Here is a 27,805-nt window from a genome sequence, read left to right on the forward strand (position 1 = left end):
TGTAATTATAATTTTCTTCCTGTCTTTCTGCTTGTTTGTAAGTGGTAGAAACACATCTTGTCTTATTATCTTTGATGTCTAGTGTTCATGACGGTGAAAAGCATGCGTGGGAGTTCCATGATGTCAACGCAGTGTGCTGTTCTCTAGCTCCCACCTCCAGCGCCGGCTGGCTTCAGGCCCTGTCTCTCTCGCCTGGACTGCTGAGGAGCTCCCAATGAAGCTGTCTGTCCCCAAACCAACCCTCCCACCAAGGCCAATTGACCTTGGTAAAACAGAAGCTGACTGTGTCATACTGTTCCCTAGAAATCTCTAGTGGTTCTCCATTGTGTGAAACAAGTTTAAGCTTCTTCACTTGTAACCAACGGGTTGCCCTTCAGGAGCTCCTGACTTCCCTCCTCACCCCATTCCTCTTATACCAGCATTTCCAAAGGTTCTCAGTTCAAGATGCCCTTAGTGACTCAGTAATTTCTTCATAGTGCTCCCCAGGCCAAAAGAACCCCACAATCTCATTTCTAAGTAGATAAGTTCAAACAACTTTATAAGCATACATATGCTAGCAACTTAGTGGACATCTGAAGAAATAATACACATAAATTGAAAGCAGTTCCTACAGTGCCTGACAGATGTTGCTGTATTTGTTACTAATATTCAAAATACCATCGCCCAGGAAGCCCCTGTGGGTTCACTGTGGCACCCTGTGGGGTCTCAGCATACACTTTGTGAACCACAGCCTTTCACACTTGCTATGAAAAAGTTATTTTTGGTTCCCCAGATGTGCAGTATTCCCCCTGCGCTATCTCTTTACACATATTTACCCTCTAAAGTGCCGGCTGCCCTCTTGTTAGTTTGGAAAATTTTGGACAGTCGGGTCACCTGTCCCTTCTTCGTGGCCCCTTCACTCCTTGCAATTTTCCATGGCACTTAGTCCTTTCCTTTACTGACCCATGTCACCCTCTGTTTATTGATAAGCTCCTGATTGCTCTGCAAGTTCTCTGAGGTCAAAGCCCGTCTTATCTGTCCGTGCATCCCCAAGAAGCCAGCAGAGTGCCTCGCCCTAGGAGCAAATGGAAGGATGGTTTTAAGATGCCTTTCCAGGACTGGGAAATCATTTTATCCTCCTGGCTTCTCTGTTGCTAATCCTGGGAGAAGGTGGTTTCAACTCTGAAGCCAGACTTGAAACCTCAGAATCTTTTTTTCTCTGCATCCACATTTATCTTGCTTCCAAAATTCACCCACCCCCTGGTCATTATCTAAAACTTTACCCTCTGCTCTATTTCATTCCCACCACCGTGAAGAGGTGCCCCCTGCAGAGGTGCCCTGCTGGCTCCATCGGCCATGGGCCTGCCTTTGTAGCTGGCCCCAGCCAACCTCAGGTCTAGCGTGTCAAAGAGTCCTTTGTGGGGAAGCTGAGCATATGGAACCCTCAGATCACCTCCCACTTCAACCCGGTGATGCCACCAAAGACTTCATTTGAACCACCGTTCCCATGATGTGATGATATCAAGACGTGTCGTCCAGATCCCCCTTCTGGGAAGGACTTGCCTTCCAGCAGCCGACACTGTGGTAAGCAGAGTACCTCCAGCTGTCAGCTCCTTCAGGGCCGGCCTCAGCTGCAGAGAGCCATGGCACTGGGGTCATCCCCTTCCTGGGAAAGCCCACATCCAGTGGCTGGGCTGGGCAGGAACACAGAGAGTTGGCATTCTGTCCTGCTGGGGAGTGACTGACGACTTTCTCCTCCTTCCCTTCACCGGCATGGATCCCTAATAAACATCTTGTACCCCAAACCCCATCTCTAGAAACTGACCTGGAAGACATGGCTTTAAGCAGCTCAAAGGCCATTAGCAAGGATAACAAACATGTCTTCAGTTGGGCACCGAAGGCTTCCAGTATGTGATGATGGCCGGCCAGTCCATCTGTGTCTCCCTCTCCAGCTGCAACTTCCATTCGCCCAAACATTCCCACCTCAAGGGCTTTTCTCTGACTGTTTTTACTGAGTAAAACATTCTTTCCCCTCACCTTCTCCTTCTTCATTCTTCAAGACCTACTTCCTCCTAGAAGCCTTCTCTGCCTTCACTGGTCCATGATTCTACCCAGCTCATTGACTGGGTTTCCTGTTCTTCTGTTATAGAAGTCAGCCGCTTTACTACCTGGCATTCTTGAGCAACTTGGCCCACATCTGGGTTTTTCTCCTAAATTAGACGTCAGCTTTCTTTGGGAAAAAAGATATGAGTGATACATTTTCTGGAGGGGTTGGGTAGTCTCTCCCACTGCCATGAGCTCCATGCTGTATGTGTAGCAAAGACTGAAATATCCGTTGAGTGGACATCTGGAGCAGGGCCAGCAGTGAGCACTTCAAGACATGGGGAAACCATCCCTTCTGTCTTCGTGCCATTGGAAGACATGGACATAGACCCCAAAGAGGGTGGGAAAGGTCAAAAGGAAGAAGAGGGGCATGCCTCCCAGAAAGAATGGAGAACCGATGATAGAAAGAGCACTGCATTTCGAATTACAGCATAGCGAATCTGGGCCAATCCCTTGAAAACCTGAGTTGCTGTGTCTATACCTGGTAGATTTCCCAAGTATCAGGGGAAAAAAAGCAGATCTCACTGCCCTTCTTTAGGGACCTTCTTGCCCACTGCTAGGAATATGCCTGGTTGGTCCCTAGGTTGGTTTCTAAGTGATGACAGCAGGGAGTTAAGGAGGGCTCAGGTCCATGAGCCAGCCTGAGGGAGGCCAGAGAACCAGCTCCACCAGGAGAGTCCACAAGCAGGAAGAGACCAAGAGACCCCACTGTGATCTTCCATGCCCTGCTCCTCTCCGACACCATCTTCTGCACACTTCCCTAACCACCCCACCCCAGCCACACCCATGGAAAACATGCAAAATGCTTGCTCTGCAAAGGACTGGGTCTGCAGCTATGGTGTGGTCTGTGGATGGTGGCACTGTAGCCCCAGGAGGCCTCCTGCTGCTAAGGAAAGCCCCTGGGCTTGGCATCCAGAAGATGCAGGGTCAAGCCGTGCTCTGCTTCTCAAGAATGGTGATGGAGCAGCTATTCTCCAGCCTTTCTGGAAGCAGGCAGGAAGACAGCCTTTCCCCTGGCCCCAGCTTCTTCATTTATAAGATGAAGTGGTCCTTCTCATCCTGGTGAGTTATGGCTCTGTCAAGCTACAATAAAGCTTTCTCCAAAACAGAGCTATGGCTAATTGAGAGAACTGGGCAGCAAAGGGGAAAAATATCTGAAAGAAACCTATCATGATAAACCTCCCTACTCTATTGAATATACCCGCCCATTTAATTTATTCAGTTAATAAAACTTATTCCCCAGAGGGTGACAGGCAGAGGTAAGCTACAAACCAATCTGCCCGTGTAAGCATGGGTATATATGTATATCTCATAACAATTAAAAAAAAAGAGTAATTAAGAGATGTATTGAAGTGTGCGAAATCCTGAAGGACACTGAAGATTCCAATTCAAGTTACTGTCCTTGGTGCAAATGTAATTCAACAGGGAACAGATAAATAAAAATAAAGGAAAAAACAAATTCAGAACAGATGTTAGGCGAGCCATTTTTTCACAGTAAGAATCATAAACGTGAAGAACAGCCTATAAGGCAAAGTTGTTGATGCAAACAGCATCGAGCTACTAAATAAATAGTTAGATGGCCCTGCAGGGACAAAGGAACATTAAAAGAGTCATTTGGCTGTCCCTGAATATTTTTTGCCTACATGTTATGCCCAGGAACACATATTCTGGGGTACTGAAGGGAGCTGTGTGTGTGTGTTAGTGTCTATTTCATAGAATATGCGCAGGACATATACTTGTGAGAATATACGGCAAAATCACCTCTCCCCAAATGATGTGTGGGCTTAGAACAGGAATACAGGGGCTGGGAAAAAGCTAACATCAGTTCTGAAAAGACAATGAGGCCAGGGGAGGAACCCCAGTGCCATGGGAAGAATGTGCTGTCCAGGGCTAGGTTCTAAAAAGCCCAGATGTGCAACTCTGAAAAAAAGGGAAAATTTAGTGGCAAAAGAATTTCAGATACAGTGGGAGAGAAACCAGATGCAGGGAAAAAATAATAAAGCACTGATCATAATACTTTAGAGATGGAGGGATGCTTCAAGATGATCATTCTAGCCCAACCCCCTCATTTCATAGCCAGGAAATGAGGCCCAAAGAGGGGAGATGACTGGAGGATGTGTGCTGACTCCCCTTATCCAGTAGGAGGATTTCCCGAAGACATGAGGGTGAGGGGACCCATGTGCTGGACTCAAGAAGCTCATTCCGAGCTGGTGAGGTATGGGGCTCCTGAAGTCGGCAGTCTCCCCAAGATGCAGGCTGGCTGCAAGAACACTTGTGAATCTGAGGCCCAAGGAGTAGTGGAATCCCAGTTGGAATGCTTGATACTTGGACGGTCTACCCTGGGAGAGCTCTGAGAGTTTCTTTGAGTCTCATGTGAGTCCTGTGAGATAGGCAGGCACTCAAGTTGGTGAGTTTTTTTTTTTTTTTTTGAGACGGAGTCTTGCTATGTCGCTGAGGCTGGACTGCAGCAGCGCGATCTCAGTCAGCTCACTGCAACCTCTGCCTCCTGGGTTCAAGCAATTCTCCTGCCTCAGTCACCTGAGTAGCTGGGACTACAGGCACCCACCAACATGCCCGGCTAGTTTGTGTATTTTAAGTAGAGACAGGGTTTCACCATGTTGGTCAGGCTAGTCTCAAACTCCTGACCTCGTGATCTGCCAGCCATGGCCTCCAAAAGTGCTGGGATTACAGGCGTGAGCCAGCGTGCCTGGCCACAAGTATTTTTTAAAGGTAAGAAAACAGTAAATGACTCATTCATTATAGTCCCATGAATAGGGATAGCTCAGCTAAGACCGGAACCCAGATCTGGCTCCTAATTCAGTGCTCTTTCTGGTACCATCAGTTGACCCTAAGGATAAGGTTATGGGAGGTAACAGCCCTTCGGGAATAGAACATGAGGCAGTGGCCCAGTAAGAACCCAATCAATGACTTGGGTGGGTGGAGCCAGCTAGTGTACCAGGAGAACATGTCCTTTACTTCTCTGTTTATCTTTTGGATCCCAAGGTGGCCTTACATGATGTAATTCAATTTTGTACTTTGATGGGCTAACTACTGAATTGATAGAGCATAAAAATCACTGATGGGGAAAGAGTATAAACTCCCCTTATCCAACCCTCTATTTTAATATGAGATACTCCCCTTAATTCCTTTCATTTGTCTTCAATAAAGTAATACCATCACCAAAATTAGCCAAATAACAAGACCTTCCAGTTTGAAGTTTCCTTGAGGACAAATCTGACATGAAAGACATGTACTTAGAGATGATTCTTTTGTTCATGCAACAAATATGTACTGAGCATCTATTATGTGCCAGGTACCATTCTAGGCACTGAGAACAGCAGCACCAACAAGAGAGCAAGTCCCTATCCTTGTGGAGTTTGCGTTCTATCAAGAAAGCAGGTCAAGAAACAAATACTTATGTTACATATTGTTAGGGCAAACATCCTAAGTCAGGACTGTTTGGAATGTTGAAGAAATACCAAGAAGAGCCGTGGAGTGGAAACAGCTTTGGATTAATGGAAAGAACTTGTGCAACCCTGCTCACACCTCTTCCTAGCCACATGCCCTTCTCATCTTAGTCACTCATGTTTCTGTATGATTGAGGATAATGCGACCAGCCTGGCCAAACTCTCTGGGATGTTATTGGGATGACCACAGTAGATACTATATTGGAGGGATAATGATCCACACCGAGTGCTAGAAAATGCTTTCACATTATTAGCAATTAATATGTAAGTGGCCTTAGGAAACAAAGATACATATATCTTTGAGATACATATATATATAGTCTCGATCGTACACACACAGGGCAAGATGGATAGCCCATAGAGTCCCCCTACAAGTGCATAAAGGTCCCATAAAAGGATGGCCACTGCAGGGTTGCTTGCTGAGGGCCATTGGGTATCTCCTCCTGGGACAGTGGACAGGTGAAGTAGGCACAGGCATCTGTGGAGTGTCAGGTGGCCACGAGAAGCAGCAGAATCAATGGGAACACTGTGCTGGACCTTGAAAGCACAGGAAAAACTGAAGGAATAGAATGAGATCTATGACATTGCTATTGGCATAAACTAAAGATAATCTCCACAAAATGATAATGCACAGTTTGCAAGAGCATGTGAAAGAAAACACATTAAGCACAGTTGGAATGGTTGACTATTGGGGATGGGAAGGGGAATGAGAGAACTTTGGGGATAAAAGGAAATAAATAAACAAGAACGCAGGCAGCCATGCGTTTCCAGCCTCTCCACAGCACCGCAGAATAAAAACATCCTCCAAAACATCAACTCCAAATGGAGGTAATTAGTAATTACTGGTTGTAATGTTGATAATTCACAATAGTGAAGTAAACTATTTCTATCAATGGCTGCTTTTTATGGGGAATTCTTTAGGAGTAAAATGCTGGTATTTTTTAGATCAGTGTTTTCTCTCAAAGCCTGTTCTCTGTATCCTAGTCCCCAACAGATAATCTAGGGGAAAGTTCTGTGGTCAAACACTGCATCCTGAATTTCTCACTTGGAGACTGTCGAAGGACATTGCTGCATGAAAGGTTTGGAGTCATCCTACACTGAAGAGACCTGTGTTCCTTTTGCTATTTCCCATGTAACAATTATTAGTGTCAGTGGAAACAATGGTCTCAAGGACACACTGTGGGAAACACCCCACTCAACTGTTGGAGGATGGGAAGTGGAGATTCCAGATTCCAGGCATACCTTAGAGCTCCCATTCCTCTCTCCTTCCTAACTCAGCTTCCTGATCCTCTGAGTGCTTTATTCCTAAGTCACCTTGGACCCAATGTCTCCTTAGCACCTCTGCCATGGTCTGAATGTTTGTGTCCATCTGACACCCCACAAATTCATATGTTGAAATATTAAACCCTCAGACGATAGTATTAGAAGGTGGGGACTTTGGGGGACAAATAGTCATGAGGGCAGAGTTCTCTTGAATAGGATTAGTGCTCTTGTAAAGGAGGCCCTAGGGAGCTCTTTCACTTCTTCCACCACGTGATGGTGCAGTGAGAAGGTGCCATCACCAGAAAGTGAGCCCTCACCAGACAATGAATCCGTCAGTGCCTTGATTTTGGACTTCCCAGTCCCAAGGACTATGAGAAATAAATTTCTGTTGTTCATAAGCCACCCAGTCTATGGCATTTTTGTTACAACAGCCTGAACAGATGAAGACAAGCACCAACTGATTAAGACAAAGCTCAAACTATCTTTGTCTTTGTCCTGTTCAACCTCCTAGTTATGGTGGAATCACCATTTTGTCTCCAGAATTTGAAGTCAGTATCAGTGATTAATGTTGACTCATCTCCTATTCGTTACAATCATTGACTTGATGCATTTTTCCTACAGGAAATTTTCTTTTCTTTTCTTTCTTTCTTTCTTTTTTTTTTTTTTTTTTTTTAGACAGGAGTACAGTGGCATGATCTTAGCTCACTGCAGCCTTCACCTCCCCCACTCAAGCAATCCTCCCATCTCAGCCTCCAAAGTACCTGGGACCACAGGAGCACATGCCACCACACCCAGCTAATTTTTGTATTTTTTGTAGAGATGGGGTTTCACTATATTGCCCAGGGTGTCTCAAACTCCTGGGCTCAAGCAATCTGCCTGCCTTGGCCTTCCAATGTGCTGGAATTATAGGCATGAGCCACCACTCCCAGCTGCCACAGGACATTTTCTCTATAAAATTCTCCTTCTTTTCCTTCCATTTCTGATCATCTAAATCACTATCATCTCTCACCTGTGCTATTAGAATGCTTTTCACTTGTTTTTAAAATCAATCCAATCCTCCGCCTGCATCCCTTCTCCTCTCTGTACCTGCACAACTTTCTCCACATAACCCACCTCCTCAGCACCAGTCCTGAGGTCTGTCTCATCTCCTGCCACTGCCAAGGCTGTCCTTTCTACTTGTGCCCCAAACATCACATTTTCCGAGCACACACTTGGCCTCTACTCTTCCTCTTTCTAGCTCAGCCAAAGCCTCTGAATTTTCTCCCATGCATATGTGCCTGGATAACTCTTTTCCACAGGCCACCTGCCCTCTCTCCTTTTCTGGGTAGGTATAGTGCCAGCTAACCTTTCCCAGCAAGCACACACTCAGTGCAGAGACTGTGGGGTACAAGAGGGGAATTCAGTATGTCATGAACAGTCATGAAGCAGGAATGCATGCCCTATGAAACAGTGGAAAGACTGTGGGAAAGAAACCCAGAGGGAAAAAAATTGATAAGCCACCAATTGCAAGAGTAAGATTTTGACAAATTACTTGAGGTAGGAAGTCCAGAGATTGAAGGGTCAGTTCTAGGAAGAGAAGGAACTGTGGAGACCCAGGGAACAAGGAAGCAGAAGTCAGCAAGAGTTCCAGACACAGAAGACAAAATTTATGTGAGACACAAAGGCCACAGTGAGCTGGTGGGAAAGAGGAAACTTGGAGGGGGCTAAAGGCAGAACTGAAAAGCAGACACATAAATTGTAGAGGGTTTGGCAGCGAGGAGTGAGATAAGAGGAGAAGGAGCTCCGGGTGAGGGCTACTAGGAATTTATGAAAGCGAACTGAATTTATGGTGCAGTGTAAGCATTTGTTGATAATAGGGCTGGTTTGGTTAAAAATCCACTCACTGGCCTAGCCAAAAGAAAGTCAGAGGCAAAGTCACTGGGGTCATACATTCCAATCAGAAATGCGTGGTTCTCCTTCACCAGTTGGGATCCAGAGCACAAGGGGAAGTGTAAATTTCACCTGAGTTCACTCTCAAGGTTTGAAAACAAGAAGTAATGGCCACATAATCATGGTGAAAAGGGGACAATAAAGCATTGCTATAAAATGCCCTCCAAATGTGAAATGCTATGGTTACTATGGAAAACAGTATGACTTCAGAAAGCTAAAAATAGCTTTACCCTGTGATCTGGCAATTCCACCTCTGCATATATACCCAAAAGGACTAAAAGCAGGGTCTCAAAGAGGTATTTGCACATCCACATTCAAGTAACATTATTCACAGAGCTAAATTCTGGAAGCAACACACTTATCCACCTACAGACAAATGAATAAACGAAAGGCAGAACATGCATACAGTGGAATATCATTCAGCCTTAAAAAGACAGTACGTTCTCTCATGTACTACAACATGGATTAACCTTGAGGATATTATGCTAAGTGAAATAAATCAGTTACAAAAGGAAAGATACCATATGATTCCACTTTACTGAAGTACTTAGAGTAGTCAAATTTGTAGAGACACAGTAAAATGGTGGTTGTCAGGGCCTGGGGGAGGAGGGAATGGAGAGTTAATGTTTAATGGGGACAGAGTTTCAGCTTTGCAAGATGAATAAATTCCAGATATGAACGATGATGATGGCTGCACAACAGTGTGAAGGCACTTAATGTAACTGACCTATACAATGAGAAATAGGATAGTACATTTTATGTTATGTATATTTTAACACAATAAAAATAATGTCCTCCAGCCAAAGTCCTTCATGCTATTCTCGATACCTAGATCTAACCAGCAAGAGGGAGACCATCAACCCAGAAACCATGGGTCACAGCGTTCCTCCTGCCAGCCAGGTTGTAGAGGCATGAAGACTCAACCCACCTACTCTTATGAAACCTTTCTCCTGTGGGTGCTAGCTGTAGGTTCTCAGAGCCCTGGTGCTCATGAACAGGTATGGATTTTGAGCAGGGTAGAACTCAGGAGGCTAAATGTACATTCCAGATTGGAGATAAATCATCCCTGTGGGCTCCTACACAGAGGAGGATGAAGAGCTGAGGCTTCTTGCTCATGGGACACTCCAAAGAACCAGAACTCTAGCAGAGAAGCCTAAGCCTTTGGGGAAAGCAGCTAACAATCTTTAGGCTGGAGTCTTTTGGAAGAACCTGGTGGCCATGTCAGTCATCAGTCACAAGCTGTGGTCTGGCAGTGAGATGAAGAAGATAACTTGAAGAGTTACAAGCAATCTTCAAAGGCAAATGGAAGAGCCATTCAACAGTTGCCTCTTTGTGGTGAATATGTACCAAGCATTACATTAGCACCGGAAAAGATGGAGGCAGCGCAAGCAAGGGAGGTTTTCCTTCCTGAAGTAGCCCTGTTGTAAAGTGCAGTCGTTTTGGTTCAATTCTGGATGCCCGCATCTCCAGTAGGCTGAGTAGTATCAAGAGGTGCTGGTGGGTGTTTTAACACACAAGACCACAATCACCACATCGAACTCATGTACTATGACAGGCCATTCACCAGCCATAGATTCAGGGCAAAGGCCAATGGGTTCCTCTTTAAACCAAGCCCCTGCCAAAAAATAATCTGCAAAAAGTGCCTCCTTAGTTAATGTGGGGAGCCTGGAGAACATGTCAGAGTCAGACCTTTATAAATAAGCCAATAAACTGACAGCCTGACACAGGGTGGAAAAACTTCATAGAGTGGATTGCAAAATTCTTGCAGCTTGAGGGTGAGATGGAGGAGAAGTTGTTCGGAGCAGGGTCTTGAGATGCAGAGAATAATCAAAGAACTTATTTTCCTAGTTAAGTTTAAATTATCTGCCCTAGGCAAGCAGGCATCATAAAACTTGGCAGGGCCTTGCTAAGGAATTACTTTGTGTGCATAGCTATAGCAATGTTACACATAAGACTGATCAGGAGTAACTGCAATGCATAGTAAACAATCCAAACTTCAAAAGATTTAAAAATCCTAAGGAAGGAAGGAGAATATGTTCCAATGTAAAGGCGAACATCGAGCATTCACAATGTAGTAGAATTTCAAACGTGTGTGTGGTGGTGGTGTACAACGTTTTGGTTGGAAAGTTCACACTAGTATCTGGAGTTAATTTGGTTTTAGATATTTAGATTCCTTTACCTTTTGCCCTATGTGAGTAACAAGATTTAGAACTGGTTTTTAATCATGCAAGGATTTCTAAGAACTTGTTTGGAAAAAGTTTCTCTGCTCACAAAATAGTGATGAAAGAGGAACTTGAAGCTCTAGGTGAATTGGGAACTCATTGCTTCTTCAAGTTTAGTAATAATTTCTTTTAGATTACAAAATCAAAGACGGTTTGTCATTCTTCTTTTTAGATAGAATAGGAATGCTATTTGCATTCTCAGAGTGAGGAGCCATAAGAGTTGGGTTAATGTGTGCACGTTTTGAGACTATCTGTGCAAAGTTCTTGACAAAAGATATGTGCATAAAGCCATGTGCTTTCTGGACCTACTTCCAGATGGGAGAATGCCTTGACAAATGTCACAGTGATTCACGACTCTTTTACATAACTCTATCATGCATTTTGGGTTGAACAACTTGTAATTGTTGCAGGTACACTTCAATTAAATATGGAATTTATTATTTGAAGGTATTAGGTCAAAATAGATTTTCTATGCAACTTTCATTGAGACCTTCTGTTGATTGGGAACACATCTGTGCAGAAATGTCACTTAGAGGATAAAGAAGGTATTGATGCCATATTTGATAGCTGCTGACGAGGAATGAGTTGGTTCCCTTCCACCTTCATCGTGATATACAGCTCTCCTTGGTAGATTCTTGATATGAATATCAAGGAATGCAAAACGGAAAATCTGTGGCTGATCCTCCAGCCGCTGTAGTCCTCTCTCCTTTTCAGCCAGGTGCTCCGTCCCTCACCTGCAGGCCCGGCCTTGGCCCGAGAAGCAGGGAAAACCTCCAGCCGCACATTGTGAGATTCAGCCTCCTGGCATGGATCTGTTCCAACCACAGTGGACCTTTGTTCCCTGACTGACATCAGAGATTAGGTCTGGCTTCTGAGTCCTGGGCCTCACATGATGCTGTGAGTCTTAGAACCGAGTGTCAATCCCTGATACGTCCCCAGACCCCTGCTGTACCACCTAGACTCCTTTCTCAGGGCCACGGGGCTTCTCAGGTTCCGGAACCACCCACTAGTGGGGCCGTGATGTCTACTGACAGCCTGCTCATCGCTGCTTTACTGGACACCTGACTACTGCCCAGCTGGCACGTTCCTGGTGCACAGCTTTCTCCTGGACTGTCCACTGTGGCCAGTGTTTGCTAGAATGGAGAGCACCATCTTAACATTTAAACGCTGCCCTTCACCCAGAGCAGGAAGTAGCAGGAAGCGGCTCTCTTGGTACCCACAGCCTGGTCAGTTTTCCATAGCTAGCCTACCCCGGCAAATGGGATTACCTCCAGTTTCCAGGCCATTATCTCCTGCTGCTCCAACTTCCTGGGAATAAGAAACCAGCTGGCCACACCTACCTGAGAGAGGATATCCACTGAATTACTTAGATATTTACACCCAGTGCAAAAATCTTACCGAGAGATGTTTTAAATGGTCAATTAATACATTTGTGTTAGCTTCTTAGCATGATTCTGGGTGAAGGCTTGGAAATAACTTCAATAATAGTTGAACATGTGATTTGAAAGAATAAGAGGGTGCTACTGGGCAGGAGGTGGCCAGCCTGGGTCCACAGTCAGGTACGGGAGCCTGGTCTCTGCAGGAGGAGTGCTTCTGCTGGAATTCGACTTCAGCTGCCAACTAAGTGGGCTTTTAATGATTTTGTCAGAGGTTTCTCAGAATCTTAAACCACAAAGAGGCAAACACAACGGCCTGCAACAATTTCCTGATGCACACTGATAGGGGCTGTGTCATTGGCCTGTAGTCATCCAGTTTAGAACTGGAAAGGACTTCAGATATTATCTGGCCCCTTGCTTCTCAAATTGCTGATTTTGACTCACTAGTGGTCATGAAATCAATTTAATGGGCTGTGACCAGCTTGTAAATGTTTTATTTTTTATGACTAGAATACAATACAATAGAATAGATCAAAGCGATTCTTATACAGTGAATAAGGTATTCTTCTGGAAAACTTTTATTTCAAGTGTATGTGTATGTCTTAGATAACAATGTAGTTAATATCTTATTTACTGAGACTCATGATTAAACAAAGTGTCAGTCACCAACTTAGTCCAAATCCCACATTTTACATCGAAGGGAACTAAAGCTGGAGAGAGAAGTGGTTGGCCTAAATCCATTAAGTTAACAAGCAATAGAGACAAAGAAAGTTGAAGCTGGGATTTTAACTGCAGATTTCTATTGTAAGCTACATGCCCTGTTGGATGTTTCTACCCAAAGAAGAGGGAATTAATACAAGCTCTTAATCTTTATGAGAGTAGGTCACAAAGACTTAGACAGCTGTAGTCTTTAAAATATGCAGCCACCATCACCCATATGCTGTTACACAAAGAGGTTGGGGGAAATGAAGTGGTAGAAGACAAATGGGCTGAAAGGAGAGTCGGAAGTCCAGAAAATTCGGTAAACTTCAGAAGGGTCTTTGGAGCAAGACTAGGAAAGAAGGTGATCTTAAATCATAAGAAAGCATGGAAACTTCGTAGCAATACATTGTTTGGTATAATGAGACATGCTGGTGGCAGGGAAGGGTGAAGAGTCTATCAACTCAAATCAAATTCTCTGTCTCTTTTTGGTCTAAGTCACTTATTTATCTGTGGGCAATTGTTCCTTTGATAATTCCACCTATAGGGCAGTGTGCTTGGCTTGGTGATAGTTGTCCTATGGACAACTTTCTTCCTATTTTCAAAGGCCTCCTAAAACATCAGCATGCTATGTCAAGGCATTCACTTTTAGAGAATAATGGCCCCCTAAAATGCAATAATGCAGTTTAGTAATTCCAATCATTTAAAAATGTGCTCTTACAGACATAGTATTCATGATTAAGCTATTCTGACCAGCGAGAATATTGGTATTTCACTCACTGAATGATGCTCAATAATTATGGCGTACAGACCATCATGATTGTCTCACATGAATTGTGCTTTCAGACTCACATTATTGGGAACTGCGATGCACAGCTTTACCTTCAAAGCTTTCATGAAACCCAGCTTTCGCCAAGCTAGGGAACCCAAATACTGCCCACAGTTTGGCCTCATGGCCAGCAATGTGAAGATAATTTAGGACATCTGTGCTTAATTCCACTGTTTCAAGGGTATTGTGTTTTCTCAATGATCATAGTATATTTTCATTTTCATCAATTCCTCTTAGAATTGAGCCACATGTTTAGATCAAACATTTAGCAAATGAGTCTCATGCTGAGGCTTGCACTTTATATCAGCAGCAAAAACCCAAAGTTTGACTCCTTAGCACCAGTGTCTGGGAAGCTCTTCTGTAACAATGGCTTAGTTACCACCATTCTTCAACATCTACGATTCTACTGAGCTCAGTTCAGTTTAAAAACAAGTACCATCTCCAGGTGCCAGCTGCCCAATTTGAGTCTGAATACTCCCCTTTTCTTGGACAAATCAGCAATAGTTTCCACCCTACCCTATCTTCAGCCACATTTTCAAGCCCAGTATATTCAGATGTCTTGTATTTTCTAAGTCAAAGAACAAGCATGTCCAACAGGTGAGTCTTTCAGAGCCCTTCAATTCCCGTGGTTCTTGGTCCATGGCGGTAGGCCAGGAAATCTCCCACAGTTGATGACACAGCCATCTGCCTGTATTAAAGTAAACCATCTCTATGCTGCTCTTCAACCCCATCTAAATAGTACATAAACATGATGGTTAAGAGCAATTACATGAAAAGTGTTCACACCTTAGTCACTTCCAAAACACAAACTCTCCTAATGGATGGCGCCATGAAAGCTGAGCTTTAAAAAGTGTTGAAACGACCTTGTTATTTTCATTGCTGATGCCACATGCTTTTCCTTATGTATCCCGAAGTTCTCAACTTCTTCACTGCCTGTGACAAGGTGCTATTAGTTCATGCATGCTAGCTAATTAAATTTTTTAAATAGTGCTAAAAACCTCCAACCTGGAGGCATATGAGACACTTCCCCCTCCTATGGTGTGAACTTTGAAGCTAAGTGTCAGGACCTTTATACCAAAGGCTTATTTATCTGCTAAATTGATTTTTTTTCCAGTATGGGACCCAAGGTTCCCTGGGAGATAGATTGCTCCAGGCTTTGGTACTTTCAAAGATGTTCTTAAAACACCCTACTGCAGCTAGGCACAAGAAGTTACACACGTGACTTCCAAATGAGGATATTCAGTGCAGCCCTGGCTTGTGATAAACCAGTACAACAGAACAGAGAAGTCAGAAATGCATCTAAGAATTAATAAACGACAAAAGGGACATTCCAAATCCATTGGAAAAGGATGAATTTCTGTGAAGTGTGTCCCTAACTCCATCTTCAAAATAAACTCCTGATATATCAAATATTCTACATGCAAAAAATAAAACTAAAAAAATAGAAAAATGAAAGTTTATGAAAAAATATCCTTGGTGGAGAAAACCTTTCTGAGTAAGATAGAAAATGTAGACACTGTTAAAATCAATTTCAGTCAACAACACAAAGACAAATGCTTTCTGACTGGAAGAAATACATGATAAGCAAAGTCAAAGACAAAAATGGAAAGGAGAAAATATTCAAGGCACATAAAGGGCTACTTTCTTTAATATGCAAAGAGCTTCTACAAATAAAGTGGGAAAAGATCAATAATCCAACAGAGAAGTAGCAAAGGATCCCTCAGAAAACAAAACACATTGGATTGTGAACATATGAAAAGATGCATAAACTTGCTCATAATTAGAGAAATGCACATTGAAACTGCAGCAATATACCTACCATCAAATGGTAAAGACTTAAAATGTAACCACACATTTTAATGACAAGCATGGGAGGAACCTAAGCATATTTATGGGAGTCTAAACTGATATAATCCCTAGAGAGAGAAATTTAGTCCTATTTATCAAAACTAAAACTGTATTTGGGAGGCTGAGGCGGGTGGATCATGAGGTCAAGAGATCAAGACCATCCTGGTCAACATGGTGAAACCCCGTCTCTACTAAAAATACAAAAAATTAGCTGGGCATGGTGGCACATGCCTGTAATCCCAGCTACTCAGGAGGCTGAGGTAGGAGAATTGCCTGAACCCAGGAGGTGGAGGTTGAGGTGAGCCAAGATCACGCCATTGCACTCCAGCCTGGGTAACAAGAGCGAAACTCCGTCTCGAAAAAAAAAAAAAGAAGAAACTAAAAATGTAGACCACCTTTGGCCTATTAATTCCATTTCTAGGAATTTATCTTACATATTTATCCCAGACATCAACAATGTGTATATGAAAATCTTCACTGCAATGGTGTCTGTAAAAGTAAGAGATATTTGTCAACTGAGAACTTGTTTTAAAAATTAGGATATATTCATAAAAGGAAATCCTTTAAAAATACTATATAATTTAATAAGAATGAATGGATCAAAATGGGACAATTTCCCAAATACCATTAATGAACAAAGCAAGGCAAAGAACAGCATGTATCATATATGATCCATTTGACTATAAAGAAATTTTTAACAGAGGTTGCTTCTGTGAAGGAGCAGCTGGGCCCCAGGGTGGGAGCAAGAGTACTTTTTTCTTAAACTCCTTTGTACTTTATGAATTATGTGCAAAGTTCATACTTACCTACCTACGACTTGCTGCTCTAATGGGAGTATATGAGGTTTTGCAACAAGGCCGGCCTCATGAAGGGATCCAGGATGCAGGAGCCACTTAACAAAAGTGGCACTTCCTGGCACAGGTGATGGATGCCAGGAAGTATGAAAGTCAAGCTCAACAAGAGGGAGCCAAGATCAAAACTAAAGTGATGTGGGGAAAAGAAGAAATGGGGATGAGGCTAAAGAAAAGTAGAACTTTAGAGCAAGCATTTAAAAGACAATTAGATAGGCCAGGCATGGTGACTCAGGCCTGTAATCCCAGCACTTTGGGAGGTCGAGGCAGGTGGATCACTTGAGGTCAGGAATTTGAGATCAGCCTGGCCAACATGGTAGAAACCCTGTCTCTACCAAAAATACAAAAATTATCCAGGCATGGTGGCACATGCCTGTAATCCCAGCAATTCAGGTGGCTGAGGCACCAGAGAATAGCTTGAACCTGGGAGGTGGAGGTTGCAGTGAGCTGAGATTGTGCCACTGCACTCTAGCCTGTATGACAGAGCAAGATTCTGTCTCAAAAAACAATAACAAAAGCAAAACAACGAGATAAAGGGAAAAGCCGCTTTGAATGGGGGCCTTTAGGAGTTGCTAATGACCTGAACTTAGGGTGCTGTGTACGTATTTATTCTTACTTAACTATAAGTAATTAATAGTAATAACATAATAAAGGCTTGTCATCTACTGGGTTACAAAGTCCAGCTACAAATTAGAGGGGATATAATCTCTATTCAAACATGATATATTGAGTATATATCAATATATATGTTTAAACTCAATATATATCAATATACATTTATATTCAATATTGGTATATATTGAATATAAACCATACTCAATCACCAATGTATGATAATTATGTTGATTCTGTTCTTACAGAGTTTGGAAAGGAATATAAATCTAACTTGGGCTCATTCTCAGCCTGAAGGAGGTAACAAGTAATCATTAATTGATGAAGGTTAGCCAAAGCAATAAAGCCTTGCCTTCTTTGTGTTACGTGTCCAGTCTGCTGTGCAATGCAGGAGAGTTCTTTATAGCACAACTAATAGCAGTATAGGTATCCACTCCAGTCCTCCTGCTTTATAGTCAAGTTCAAAGTAGGCAGAGACACAGAACCTGGCAAGCAGGTTATGTAAGTAGACACTTGGTGAAGATATTTTGTTCTCAATGATGGTGGTGGTGATGGTGGTGCTGGTGGAAGCAGTGGTGGTAATGATAAACATTGATGTTGTCAACCTATCTTGATGGAAACCTTCTCCAGCCCTACTGTCCCCATAGCAGGGAGTGGAAGGGAAATGGGGTAAGGGGTCAGTTTCCAGTTTTGAGCCCCAAACTCTGATTTGCTAGGGCGACAACCAGATAAGTATGCATTGCCATCACATTTGGCTTTCCAGTCTAGAGCAGTGAGGAGATCTGCCCTGCCCATTTTTTTCCCAACATTCAGTGCCAAGCTGTCATCTCAAGGCCCAATGCATCTCTACCTGGCATCAACAGCATGGAATGTGGGGTTTCACTTGTCAAATGATGAATCAATCTATTACTTCAATTTTTAAGAGGACCAAGCTGGGTTGATTATATTTTCTAATAGAAGTAGTCCAAAAACTAATGTAATTTAAATTAAATTGTTCTCTGCAAGAAGAGTCTTCGTTGTTCACTGAGCATAGACCATTCTCAATCAGTGAAACTATCTTGCTAAAATTTAAGCAGTAAGAAAATAACATTTAGAGTTAGAAAAGATCTTAGATTTAGATTGGTTCAATCCTTTCATTTTTACCTCGCCACCATATTGCCTGTAAATCTGGGAGTAGACACATTTAAAAAGAAGTCAGCATTTTATGGCTCATCTTTTTTTTTTTTGTCAAAGGAAAAAAGTTGATAGCTTTATAGGAAGAAATTATGCCATCACCTTTCTTTTTTCCTTTTCACTAGAAGTGGGAACAAAGAATGAAGATGATACTGCAATTTTGATCTCTATAACCTCATTTGAAATCATTCTCTATGATTTAGGTTTTCTTGAAATGAAAAGGACAAATTGTGTTAACTTAGTTAAAGTTGGAGGAAAAAGTTGATTGGATATCCTGTTGTCAAGGAGACTAATTCTCTCCACCTCTCTTTCTTTCTCCTTCTCTCTCTGCTTCTGTTATTTTCTCTTTCTTTCTCATTCTCTCTCTTTCACACACACACACACACACACACACACACGCACACAGAACTAGTTCATACAGTGCCCTTTAAACTCTTCATCTGACATTTAAAAATTATTTTAAAATACCCGAAGTCTCTACTTTGGAAATCTGTACAAGAAATACTAAAGTAAAGTGGTTCCTAGAATTCAAACTCAGTCAGGACTTTTTCTGATTCTGGTGAAGGTACCGTCATTCTGAGTCAGTGCTGTGTCTCAGAAGCATATGAGACAGTCTCCGAGTCATTGCCAAGTCAGCTACAGAATGAGACTGTCAGAAAGAAAGAGCTGGAATGAGAACCTTTAAAAAGCAATAGGCCGGGTGCGGCGGCTCATGCCTGTAATCCCAGCACTTTGGGAGCCAAGATGGGCGGATCACTTGAGGTCAGGAGTTTGAGTCTAGCCTGGCTAACATGGCAAAACCCCATCTCTACTAAAAATACAAAAATTAGCCAGGCATGGTGGCAGGTACCTGTAATCCCAGCTACCCAGGAGGCTGAGGCAGGAGCATTGCTCGAGCTCAGGAGGTGGAGGTTGCGGTGAGCCAAGATCGTCCCACTGCACTCCAGCCTGGGCAACAGAGCGAGACTCCATCTCAGTAAAAAAAAAAAGCAATAGAACCACACAAGGGTAAGAGAAAGGTTGACAGTTCAATCTCTTGAGCCTTTATTGAGTGCCTATCACACTTAGCAAGAAGCTATGCACTGAAAAATAAAAATGAAAAAGTAAGTGAAGGCCAAGTTAAGAGATTTTAGGGAGTGAAGTAGGTTGCTTGTTATTTAATGATGCACCCGGCCTCCCCACTTGTCCATCCGAGGAGTACACCTCCCTGCTCCATCAGTGTCAGGCTGGGCCAGCTGTTTTGCTTTGGCCTCAAAGTGGACACTGTGTCCTCCTGCCCACATCCTGGGTTTGGCCCTGTGACTTGGTTTGACCAATAGGGTATAAGCTGACATGATGCAGCAGAAATCTATAACGTTCTGGCACCATCAGGCTTGCTCTCTTGAGTTTCTGCCTTTACCACAAGAACCTGCTATTCTTATACTTCCAAGGAGAATGAGAGACATGCAGAGACTTGGTGCCCCAGGCGAGACCCTCCCCAGCAGATACATCCAGAAGTACAGCAGAGCCATCCAGCCAAGTGTGGCTTAGGCCAGCCAACTTCAGCCAACCCTTAGACACATGATAAATGATAAATTGTTGCTTATGTCACTGAGTTTTGGGGTAGTCTATTATGCAGCAATGAGTAATACAGAGAGCATCTTAACATCGTAATTTATTACTTCTTCAGGGCCACATAGCAAACCAAAGGTAGAAGAACTTGACCAAAACCATAGGCCTCCTAAGTGTGGCCATTTCCACAAAGATGACAAGCCAATCCCTTTCAAAAATGGGTATCAGGAGACCAGACATCATGAATCCTATGGAGAAAGGACTCCCAAATCACTGGAGCCCATTGGGATGTGTATCAGCAACACAAGAGAGCTTTAATGCACCTACAAAAGTGATCACTGACCCAGAGGTCTAGGAAAAGCTGCCAAAAAATCGCCCAGTGGCTGAAGAGAAGCTGTGTGAAAACCGACTAAAATGATTAGGACTCCAGTGTGGAAAGACACATGTTGAGAATCAATACAATTCAAGCCTGTTAAATCTTGAATAGAGTAAGTGGTCTGAACATGGGTTTGCTCACCAGAATCTGGAATTTTAGAAACAAATGAGCATAAAAGGGGGAAATTCAGGAAAAACAAAGAGAAGGGTGATATTACTTTACACAGCCAAGAACTAGGGTGACCATCTGCCCCAGCGTATCTGGGATAGTTGACACGGTCATCCTGGGGTAATTATTAATAGCACTTCCTTTCACTTTCAAAAGGGAACTGGACTGGGTGATAAATTACGTGGTCATGCTGCTGGCAGCACACTCTCCCCATGGGCTGAAGGACCCGAGTCTGATAAGGTTCAGGGGTAAGACCTTCTATGCACTGTCAAGGCATATTGGACAGTCTGTGCTCTGAGGCAAGAGGGCCACCACATCCCATGGTGATATCCCTCAGCACAGCAGCACGACATGATGATGTGCCTGGCCCAGCAAGGATGCAAAGCCTGGAAGGTGGTACTCTTTCAGGCCAGCACAGTTCCCCTGGGGCGGCCCCAGGCTCTTCTCTAGAAGCCTTGTTTGCACTGCAGGACACCCTCTTTGTGGGCCCTTCAAAAAACAGAAACACATGCAACATTCCTAATCTTGGCACTTCTTCCGTATCAGTTCAACACATGAAAACTGAAATATCATATAGAAATGTTGAGTTTCCTTCTTACCCACACAGAGGTCCGTACTGCTTTCTGAGCTCCATTTGGCTTTCCCAAAAACCCTGAAGGAAACACAGCACTACAGTAAGAATAAGATTAAGCAAAATTCCAATTATTCAAACTTATTCAGAAAAAAATCTGGAACAGCAAGAACACAATTACAGAAACAATAAAAAGGGGAAGTTATATTGCGTTCAAGTACTTTGGAATACTAGAATAAACAAATGACTATGAAAAAGTATTGCCATTTAACAGTCTTGGGCATCCCTGCTGTAACGGACAGAAGAGCCCACCAGTTCTTAAACTACTTATGTATCCTTGCTGCTAAAATATCCAAAAAGTTTGCTTTCTCAACTCTAACACTGCCCTCTGAAATCTGCTTTAGCATTATCAGAGGGCCAAGCTCCTTTATACTGCCACTATATGTAACTTCTACTGAGTCTATCAAAATTCCCACAAATTCTGAATTATCAACATCTATTCAAGTTAAACTTTAATTAAAATCAACATGTTTGAAACATATAGAACAAAATGCTAGCCACTTTTTTGTTGTTGTTGAGACAGAGTCTTGCTCTGCCACCCAGGCTGGAGTGTAGTGGCATAATTTCGGTTCACTGCGATCTCCACCTCCCGAGTTCAAGCAATTCTCCTGCTTCACCCTCCCAGGTAACTGGGATTACAGGCATGTGCCACCGCGCCAGCTAATTTTTGTATTTTAATAGAGAAGGTTTCACCATGTTTGCCAGGCTGGTCTGGAACTCCTGACCTCAGGTCATCTGCCTGCCTTGGCCTCCCAAAGTGCTGGGTTTATGGGTGTGAGACACCGTGCCTGGCTAGACACATTTTATAATGGGAAAGCAGTGTACCTGGGTTGAAGGAGGGGTGGAATATGCTAGACCCATTGTGTGGTGGGAAGGGACTAGACCTGAAAATACTCATGAGTTGGGGTGGGGGTGGAGGGTGGCAAACGGTAGATTTGCATTGTGAGAATGGAGTATGGAGGCAGAATGAAGGTGGAGAGCTAGGGGTGTGAATTCACATGAAGTATGAATGTCCTGCATGGAAACACGTGCCTTTCTCACTCAATCTTCTGAATTCTGCAGCGTAAGCTTGCCATACATCAAGGAAAGCATATATGCATATAAAAATAGTCACCAAAATTACTATGTTCTAGAAAGAACTTGGCAGGGCTTGTAGCTGTGAGAATGGCGGGCTGCAAAGGAGAGTATGTGGAGGCTCTCCAGAGGCGGGAGCGCAGTGTTCTCCCCACATCTCGGAATGTTAATACCAAATTAATTACTCCATGGAATACAACAGATCATTTCCCCCCAGAAATGTGTGAAATGTATTTTCTTTAGCTTTCCAATCTGGTCTGTTGTTCTACCTTGACACTTTTAAATTTCTTCACACTTGTTTCAAGGGGCTCACTGGAAGCCTCACCGAGGTTGTTGTTTGTGAGCTTGAAAGTTGTAAACTGCCCACCCCAGAGAGAGAGAGGAGAGGAGAAAGTGTTTAAAAATGCTAGGAAGACAGAAACAACCACAAATCATGGAAAAGGTGATGGACAGGGAAAGGAATGGAAAAGAAATAATTGAGAAGGTGGAGGCATAAAAGGACAGAAAGAGCAGCTTGCTTTTCTATTAAGTGCCAAGGGCCAGCCTTTCTGGAGGTAGAGATGGGGGAAATTCTAGAGATGTCGAAGGGACATTATCAGGATCGTCCCCTATTTAGTCTTCCTGTCTTTGTTTGGCTTGGTGGTTCTTCCCACGCAGGGTCTGCTGGCTCCTGGTGTTGGGTCTGGAGTCAGTGTCCCCATGACTTAGCAGAATAAGCCATGTGGCTTCTGAGAAAACCCAATGTGAGAAAAATAACCGTAGATTATGAAGTCCTTATCTATATCTAAAATGCCTGCTGGCCATTTCCACTGGCAGGTCACTCTGGCAAATCCCAGGCAACAGACTTAAAATAAAACTTGTCATCTCCCTGAACCACTCCCCTGCCCAACCTTTTATTCTGTCAACCCATGGCCATGCTCCCCGTTTCCCCAGCTCAAAGCTCAGACTCATGTTTGACTCACTTTGCCTTGAATTCTCTACACTCATTTGTCCCAAGAGTTCTTCATTTTGCTCCCAATTATCCATCTCTCTTCACTCTCATCACCGCCCAGACTGAGCCATCATGGCTTCACCCCAGACTTCAGCAACAGGTGGGCTCTACAACCCTAACCTAGATTCTTCTATTGAATTTATCACAAATTCTGAATCATCATGAGCCATTCAAGTTAAACTTTAATTAAAATCAACATGTTTGAAATATATAGGACAAAATGCTAGACCAAGATTCTTCTCCCTTGCAGAGTATTCTTCCATTCCAACATCCCTCTCCTTCGCAAAAATGGTAGCACACAAATAGTTCTTCACTTGCCCTTCTAGCCTGTAAGCATGTAGTCCCCCTTTCTCTCACCCAGCTACATTGCCCCAAGCAGCTGAATCCTTGGCTTCTAGCCAGTCCAGGCTGCTGATCAACCTGTGCAATCATTCTCACGTTGGTGCACTCACTTACATGGTGCCGCCCACCTGGTGTGTGTGTCCTCATCTCTATGTCCACAGCCCCTGAAGTACCTCCTTCTTCAGGAATTTCCTAGGATGATTCTGGCCCTGACAGATGACCCTCCCCTCTGATGGGAGACCACGGCTACCATCTATACCACCCTATCTAGTGCCAGGGTATATCTCATCTGGTGTTACATGCCATCATTTGATGGTGTACTTGAGGGCACAAGTAACTTCTTCTACACTCTAGGGTCTGGTGTATTTAGAAACACAATAAATGGGGTTTGGGGGAAATGGGTAAGTGAACGGATGACAGGACTCAAAACATATTGACAGTGATAAGAGACGGATTCTTGCCATCACATAAAAATTCATATAAGTGGAGGAGGGTTCGTGGCATCACAGAACACCTTTACTCAAGATGTGGGGACTCGGACGAGAGCAATGTTTCATGCACAAAGCCTGTCCCGGGCTCAGCATATTTTATTTATTTATTCATTTTTATTTTTTGAGAGAGTTTCACTCTTGTTGCCCAGGCTGGAGTGCAATGGCACAATCTCAGTTCACTGCAACCTCCACCTCGGGGGTTCGAGCGATTCTCCTGCCTCAGCCTCCCAAGTAGCTGGGATTGCAGGCATGTGCCACCATGCCCAGCTAGTTTTTTGTAGTTAGTAGAGATGGGATTTCATCATGTTGGTCAAGCTGGTCTCGAACTCCCGACCTCAGGTGATCCACACACCTCAGCCTCCGAAAGTGCTGGGATTACAGACATGAGCCACCATGCCTGGCCCTCAGCATATTTTATGATGGAAGCCAACAGAAGACAGACCTTACCTGGCGGAAAAACGTCAAGTTTCCAATAAAAGGAGAAGGCTTGGGATGTCTGATGCCTAACGTCTCCAGTCTTGAGAATGCTGACATGGAGTACCTGGAGGGAAAAGCAGGTTTCAAAAGCTGAGAAATAAAAGTTGCATTCATGCTTTAGGCGCTGTTAGGAACTGGAATTACTGAGCTCTATGGAAGTAAAGGCAAAAGAATAGGTTTCTAGTCAACACATCTAAGAACTGAAAAATCAGAGGCCTAGAGTTGAGTAGGAGTCCAGTAAATACCTCCTGCTGAGTGACCGGCTGGAGATCCAGGTATCCCGAAACCTGTGAGTTGGAGATGCCTTAGAGATGATGTAGTCCAACTGCCCCGCTCTGACCTAGAATTCATGTTAACAAATGGTTTTAAAAATGCCCTTCTCCCCAGTTCCTTTCCTTTGCCTCTAAATATCATGAGCAATTGCTCAGAAGGCAAGGTAAAAAAAAACCAACAATGGCAAAAGTTCCCTGTGCAAATGTGTGTATTTTCATGGTCAACACTAACCCCTCCCTGCCACACACAATTCGTCCTTCACCACATTCCCTGGCCTTATAGAGAATATAAAAAATAGGAACGGAGGGAAGGCGCCATGAGGAGACCTATCACCAAATGCTTACAACCTCTTTAAGTCTTTGTTTTCTCGGCCTGCAACCATATGGGAAGCATATTTTCTTAACCAAAAATCAGGAAGCGTGGTCCGACAGATTTCTGTGCCACTTTCCAGGAGAAAGCAGCAGTCTGAGAAGTGCAGTGTGGCTGTCAAAACATTGGAATTACTCGGTTATTTCAACAGTTTATAGGAACAGAAGGATAACACAGTTAAAGTCAGAACTGGCTTAGAAAAACCTGCACATATGGCTCTGATCCCTAACCAGCAGCCAATTAGGTCAAAAGTTCAGTTAGTTCAGCAAAATTAATATGTCAAACTGGTTGTTTAGCATCACATAGAGATCAGCCAAATCACAATTTAAGGGCAAGGAAAAACATGGTGAATATCACTACAATCTAGCTTTCTCTGTGTATTGGAATTCAAACAATTACTGCTATAAGAATTGCTCTTTTTCGAAGGACGGAGTATTTGCTATAGTCTTTGATCTTTCCCACCTGCAGTCAATAAGGAGCACTTAAAATAAAAATACTCAAATATCCAGGGAAAGGACAACACAGCTTAGGTGCTGGTTTGCATTATTCTGAACAGTGTGTTATTTATTTATTTATTTAGAGACAGGGTCTCTCTGTCACCCAGGCCGGAGTGCAATGGAGGCTCAGTGCAGCCTCAAACTCCTGGGCTCAAGTGATTCTCCTGCCTCAGCCTCTCAAGTAACTGAGACAACAGGTATGTGCCACCATTCCTAACAAGTATTTGAGATTTTTTGTAGAGACAGGGTCTCACTATGTTGCCCAGGCTGGTCTTAACTCCTGGCCTCAAGCAGTCCTCCTGCCTTGGCCTCCCAAAGTGCTGGGACTAACGGCATAAGCCCCTATGCCTGGCCAATGGGTCGATTTTTAAAGTGGTCACAAGGGAGAACCAGGGCAGAATGGAAAGGCAGGATGTCCTCTATCCCAAGCTGTCCTAAGATTTCCACTGCATGGCTGCATTAATAGGTTTGAATGAATTCCCAGTACATCACATTTAGGTCCATGTTCAAGTGTGATTACAAACCACACTCAGGAGCCAGGCGTGAATGCCACGGATTAGTCATACCAACACTCCTCTTCATTAGTGTGAGTACCGAAGGTCGACTGCACAGTTGGTAAAAGTTATTCTTTCAAGTGGACTATAATGTTTTAAATAATTCCCCTGACAACTGAGAGGAAAGACCAAAGGAAACTTACTAGCCCTTAACACTTTCCTTAACACCATCAAATCGACGTCTACGTTCATTTCTTCATCAGCTTTTTGGAATTATTTTCTAAATGTAATCTCTAATGGGTAGAAAAAAAGATGCAGACCTTGGACCACATAATTACATCTTAATTTTGTAATTAGATGTCTTGATTGTCTAAAGGACAAGAAGCCTGTGCCTAATTATACATGCTAATTATTATGCAAGTCCATGCCCTAATTATGTAACTCCACTTATGAAAATACTGCTAGTGTGTCTATGCACAAAATTCAGACATTTTCAAACATATGACATCTGTAGAGAGTGTCCTGTAAACAACCACGAACTTCCCTTTGTAGCCTCGACTCCAATCTAGAACTTGAGTATCTTCAGCTGTGGAAATTCACCAACTATTGCCATCAGTCACTCAAGTCCCTATACCCAAATCTGCAGGGAGAGATCATTGCTACCAAATTTATGGGCAAAATAGCAAAATGGGTTCTATTTGTCTCCCTACCACTTCCTTCTCTGCACTCGTTTCATACCCTCTGGTCTCAGGGTCTCCATGCTGCCCTCTGACTGTCTTGGCAGGTTCTTAATCCACAATCCATGGGACCCAGGTGTAATGGGTTGAATTGTATCACCACCAAAAAGATAAGTTGAAGTCCTAACCTCCAGGATCTCAGAATGTGACCTTATTCAGAAATAGGGTCACTGCAAATGCAATTAGTTAAGATGAAGTCTTAACTGATTAGCAGTGGCTCACACCCGTAATCCCAACACTTTGGGATACCAAGGCAGGCAGATCACTTGAGGCCAGGACTTTGAGATCACCCTGGCCAACATGGTGGAACCCTATCTCTACTAAAAATGCAAAGAATTTGCCAGGTGTGGTGGCACACGCCTGTAATCCTAGCTACTTGGGAGGCTGAGGTAAAAAAATCTCTTGAACCTGGGAGAAGGAGGTTACAGTGAGCCAAGATTGTGCTACTGCACTCCAGCTGGGGCGACAGAGTGAGACTCTGTCTCAAAAAAATAAATGCATAAAATAAAGTCATACTGAAGTACAGGGGCCCTTCAATCCAGTATGACTGGTGTCCTTATAAGAAGATGGCCATGTAAAGACAGAGATACACAGGAAAGTGCCGAGTGACTATGAAAGCAGGGAGTGCAGTGAGGCCACAAGGTATGTCAAAGATAATCAGCAAGCCACTAGAAGCTAGAAAGAGGCAAGGGCGGATTCTCCCCTATAGACTTCATAGGGAACGTAGCCCTATAGACACATCAGTTTCAGGCTTCTGGCCCAGAACTGTGAAACAATAAATTTCTGGTGGTCTGGGTGTGGAGACCCATGCCTACAAAACTAGCACTTTGGAAGGCCAAGGCAGGACAGTGTTTGAGTCCAGGAGTTTGACACCACTCTGGGTAACACAGCACGACCCTCATCTCTACAAAGCATCAAAAAATTAGCCAGGTAGGAGAGCGATCCAAGATGGCTGATCATTAGCAGCTCGAGATCGTAGCTCC

At 43.5% G+C, this 27,805-nt stretch overlaps 1 protein-coding gene across 6 annotated transcripts in view; it reads right to left on the reverse strand.

Moving 5' to 3' along the window:
• The window catches only part of TBXAS1 (thromboxane A synthase 1), a 185,324-nt gene that overhangs the window by 120,370 nt on the left and 37,149 nt on the right, over nt 1–27,805 (reverse strand). For 3 of the 6 annotated variants that reach the window (XM_002751938.7, XM_035254599.3, XM_035254597.3), the window contains exons 2-3: nt 24,423–24,516; nt 21,046–21,098 (exon numbers count right to left, since the gene is read on the reverse strand). In XM_002751938.7, coding sequence (XP_002751984.2) covers nt 21,046–21,098; nt 24,423–24,516 — 147 coding nt within the window. Of the gene's footprint in view, nt 1–21,045; nt 21,099–24,422; nt 24,517–24,697; nt 24,793–25,072; nt 25,201–27,805 lie in introns of those variants that run through there. The other 3 variants (XR_013524216.1, XM_035254596.3, XM_035254598.3) reach the window with 2 other exon arrangements.

Source organism: Callithrix jacchus, chromosome 11 (genome assembly GCF_049354715.1).
Source record: "Callithrix jacchus isolate 240 chromosome 11, calJac240_pri, whole genome shotgun sequence".
Lineage (NCBI taxonomy): Eukaryota > Metazoa > Chordata > Mammalia > Primates > Cebidae > Callithrix > Callithrix jacchus.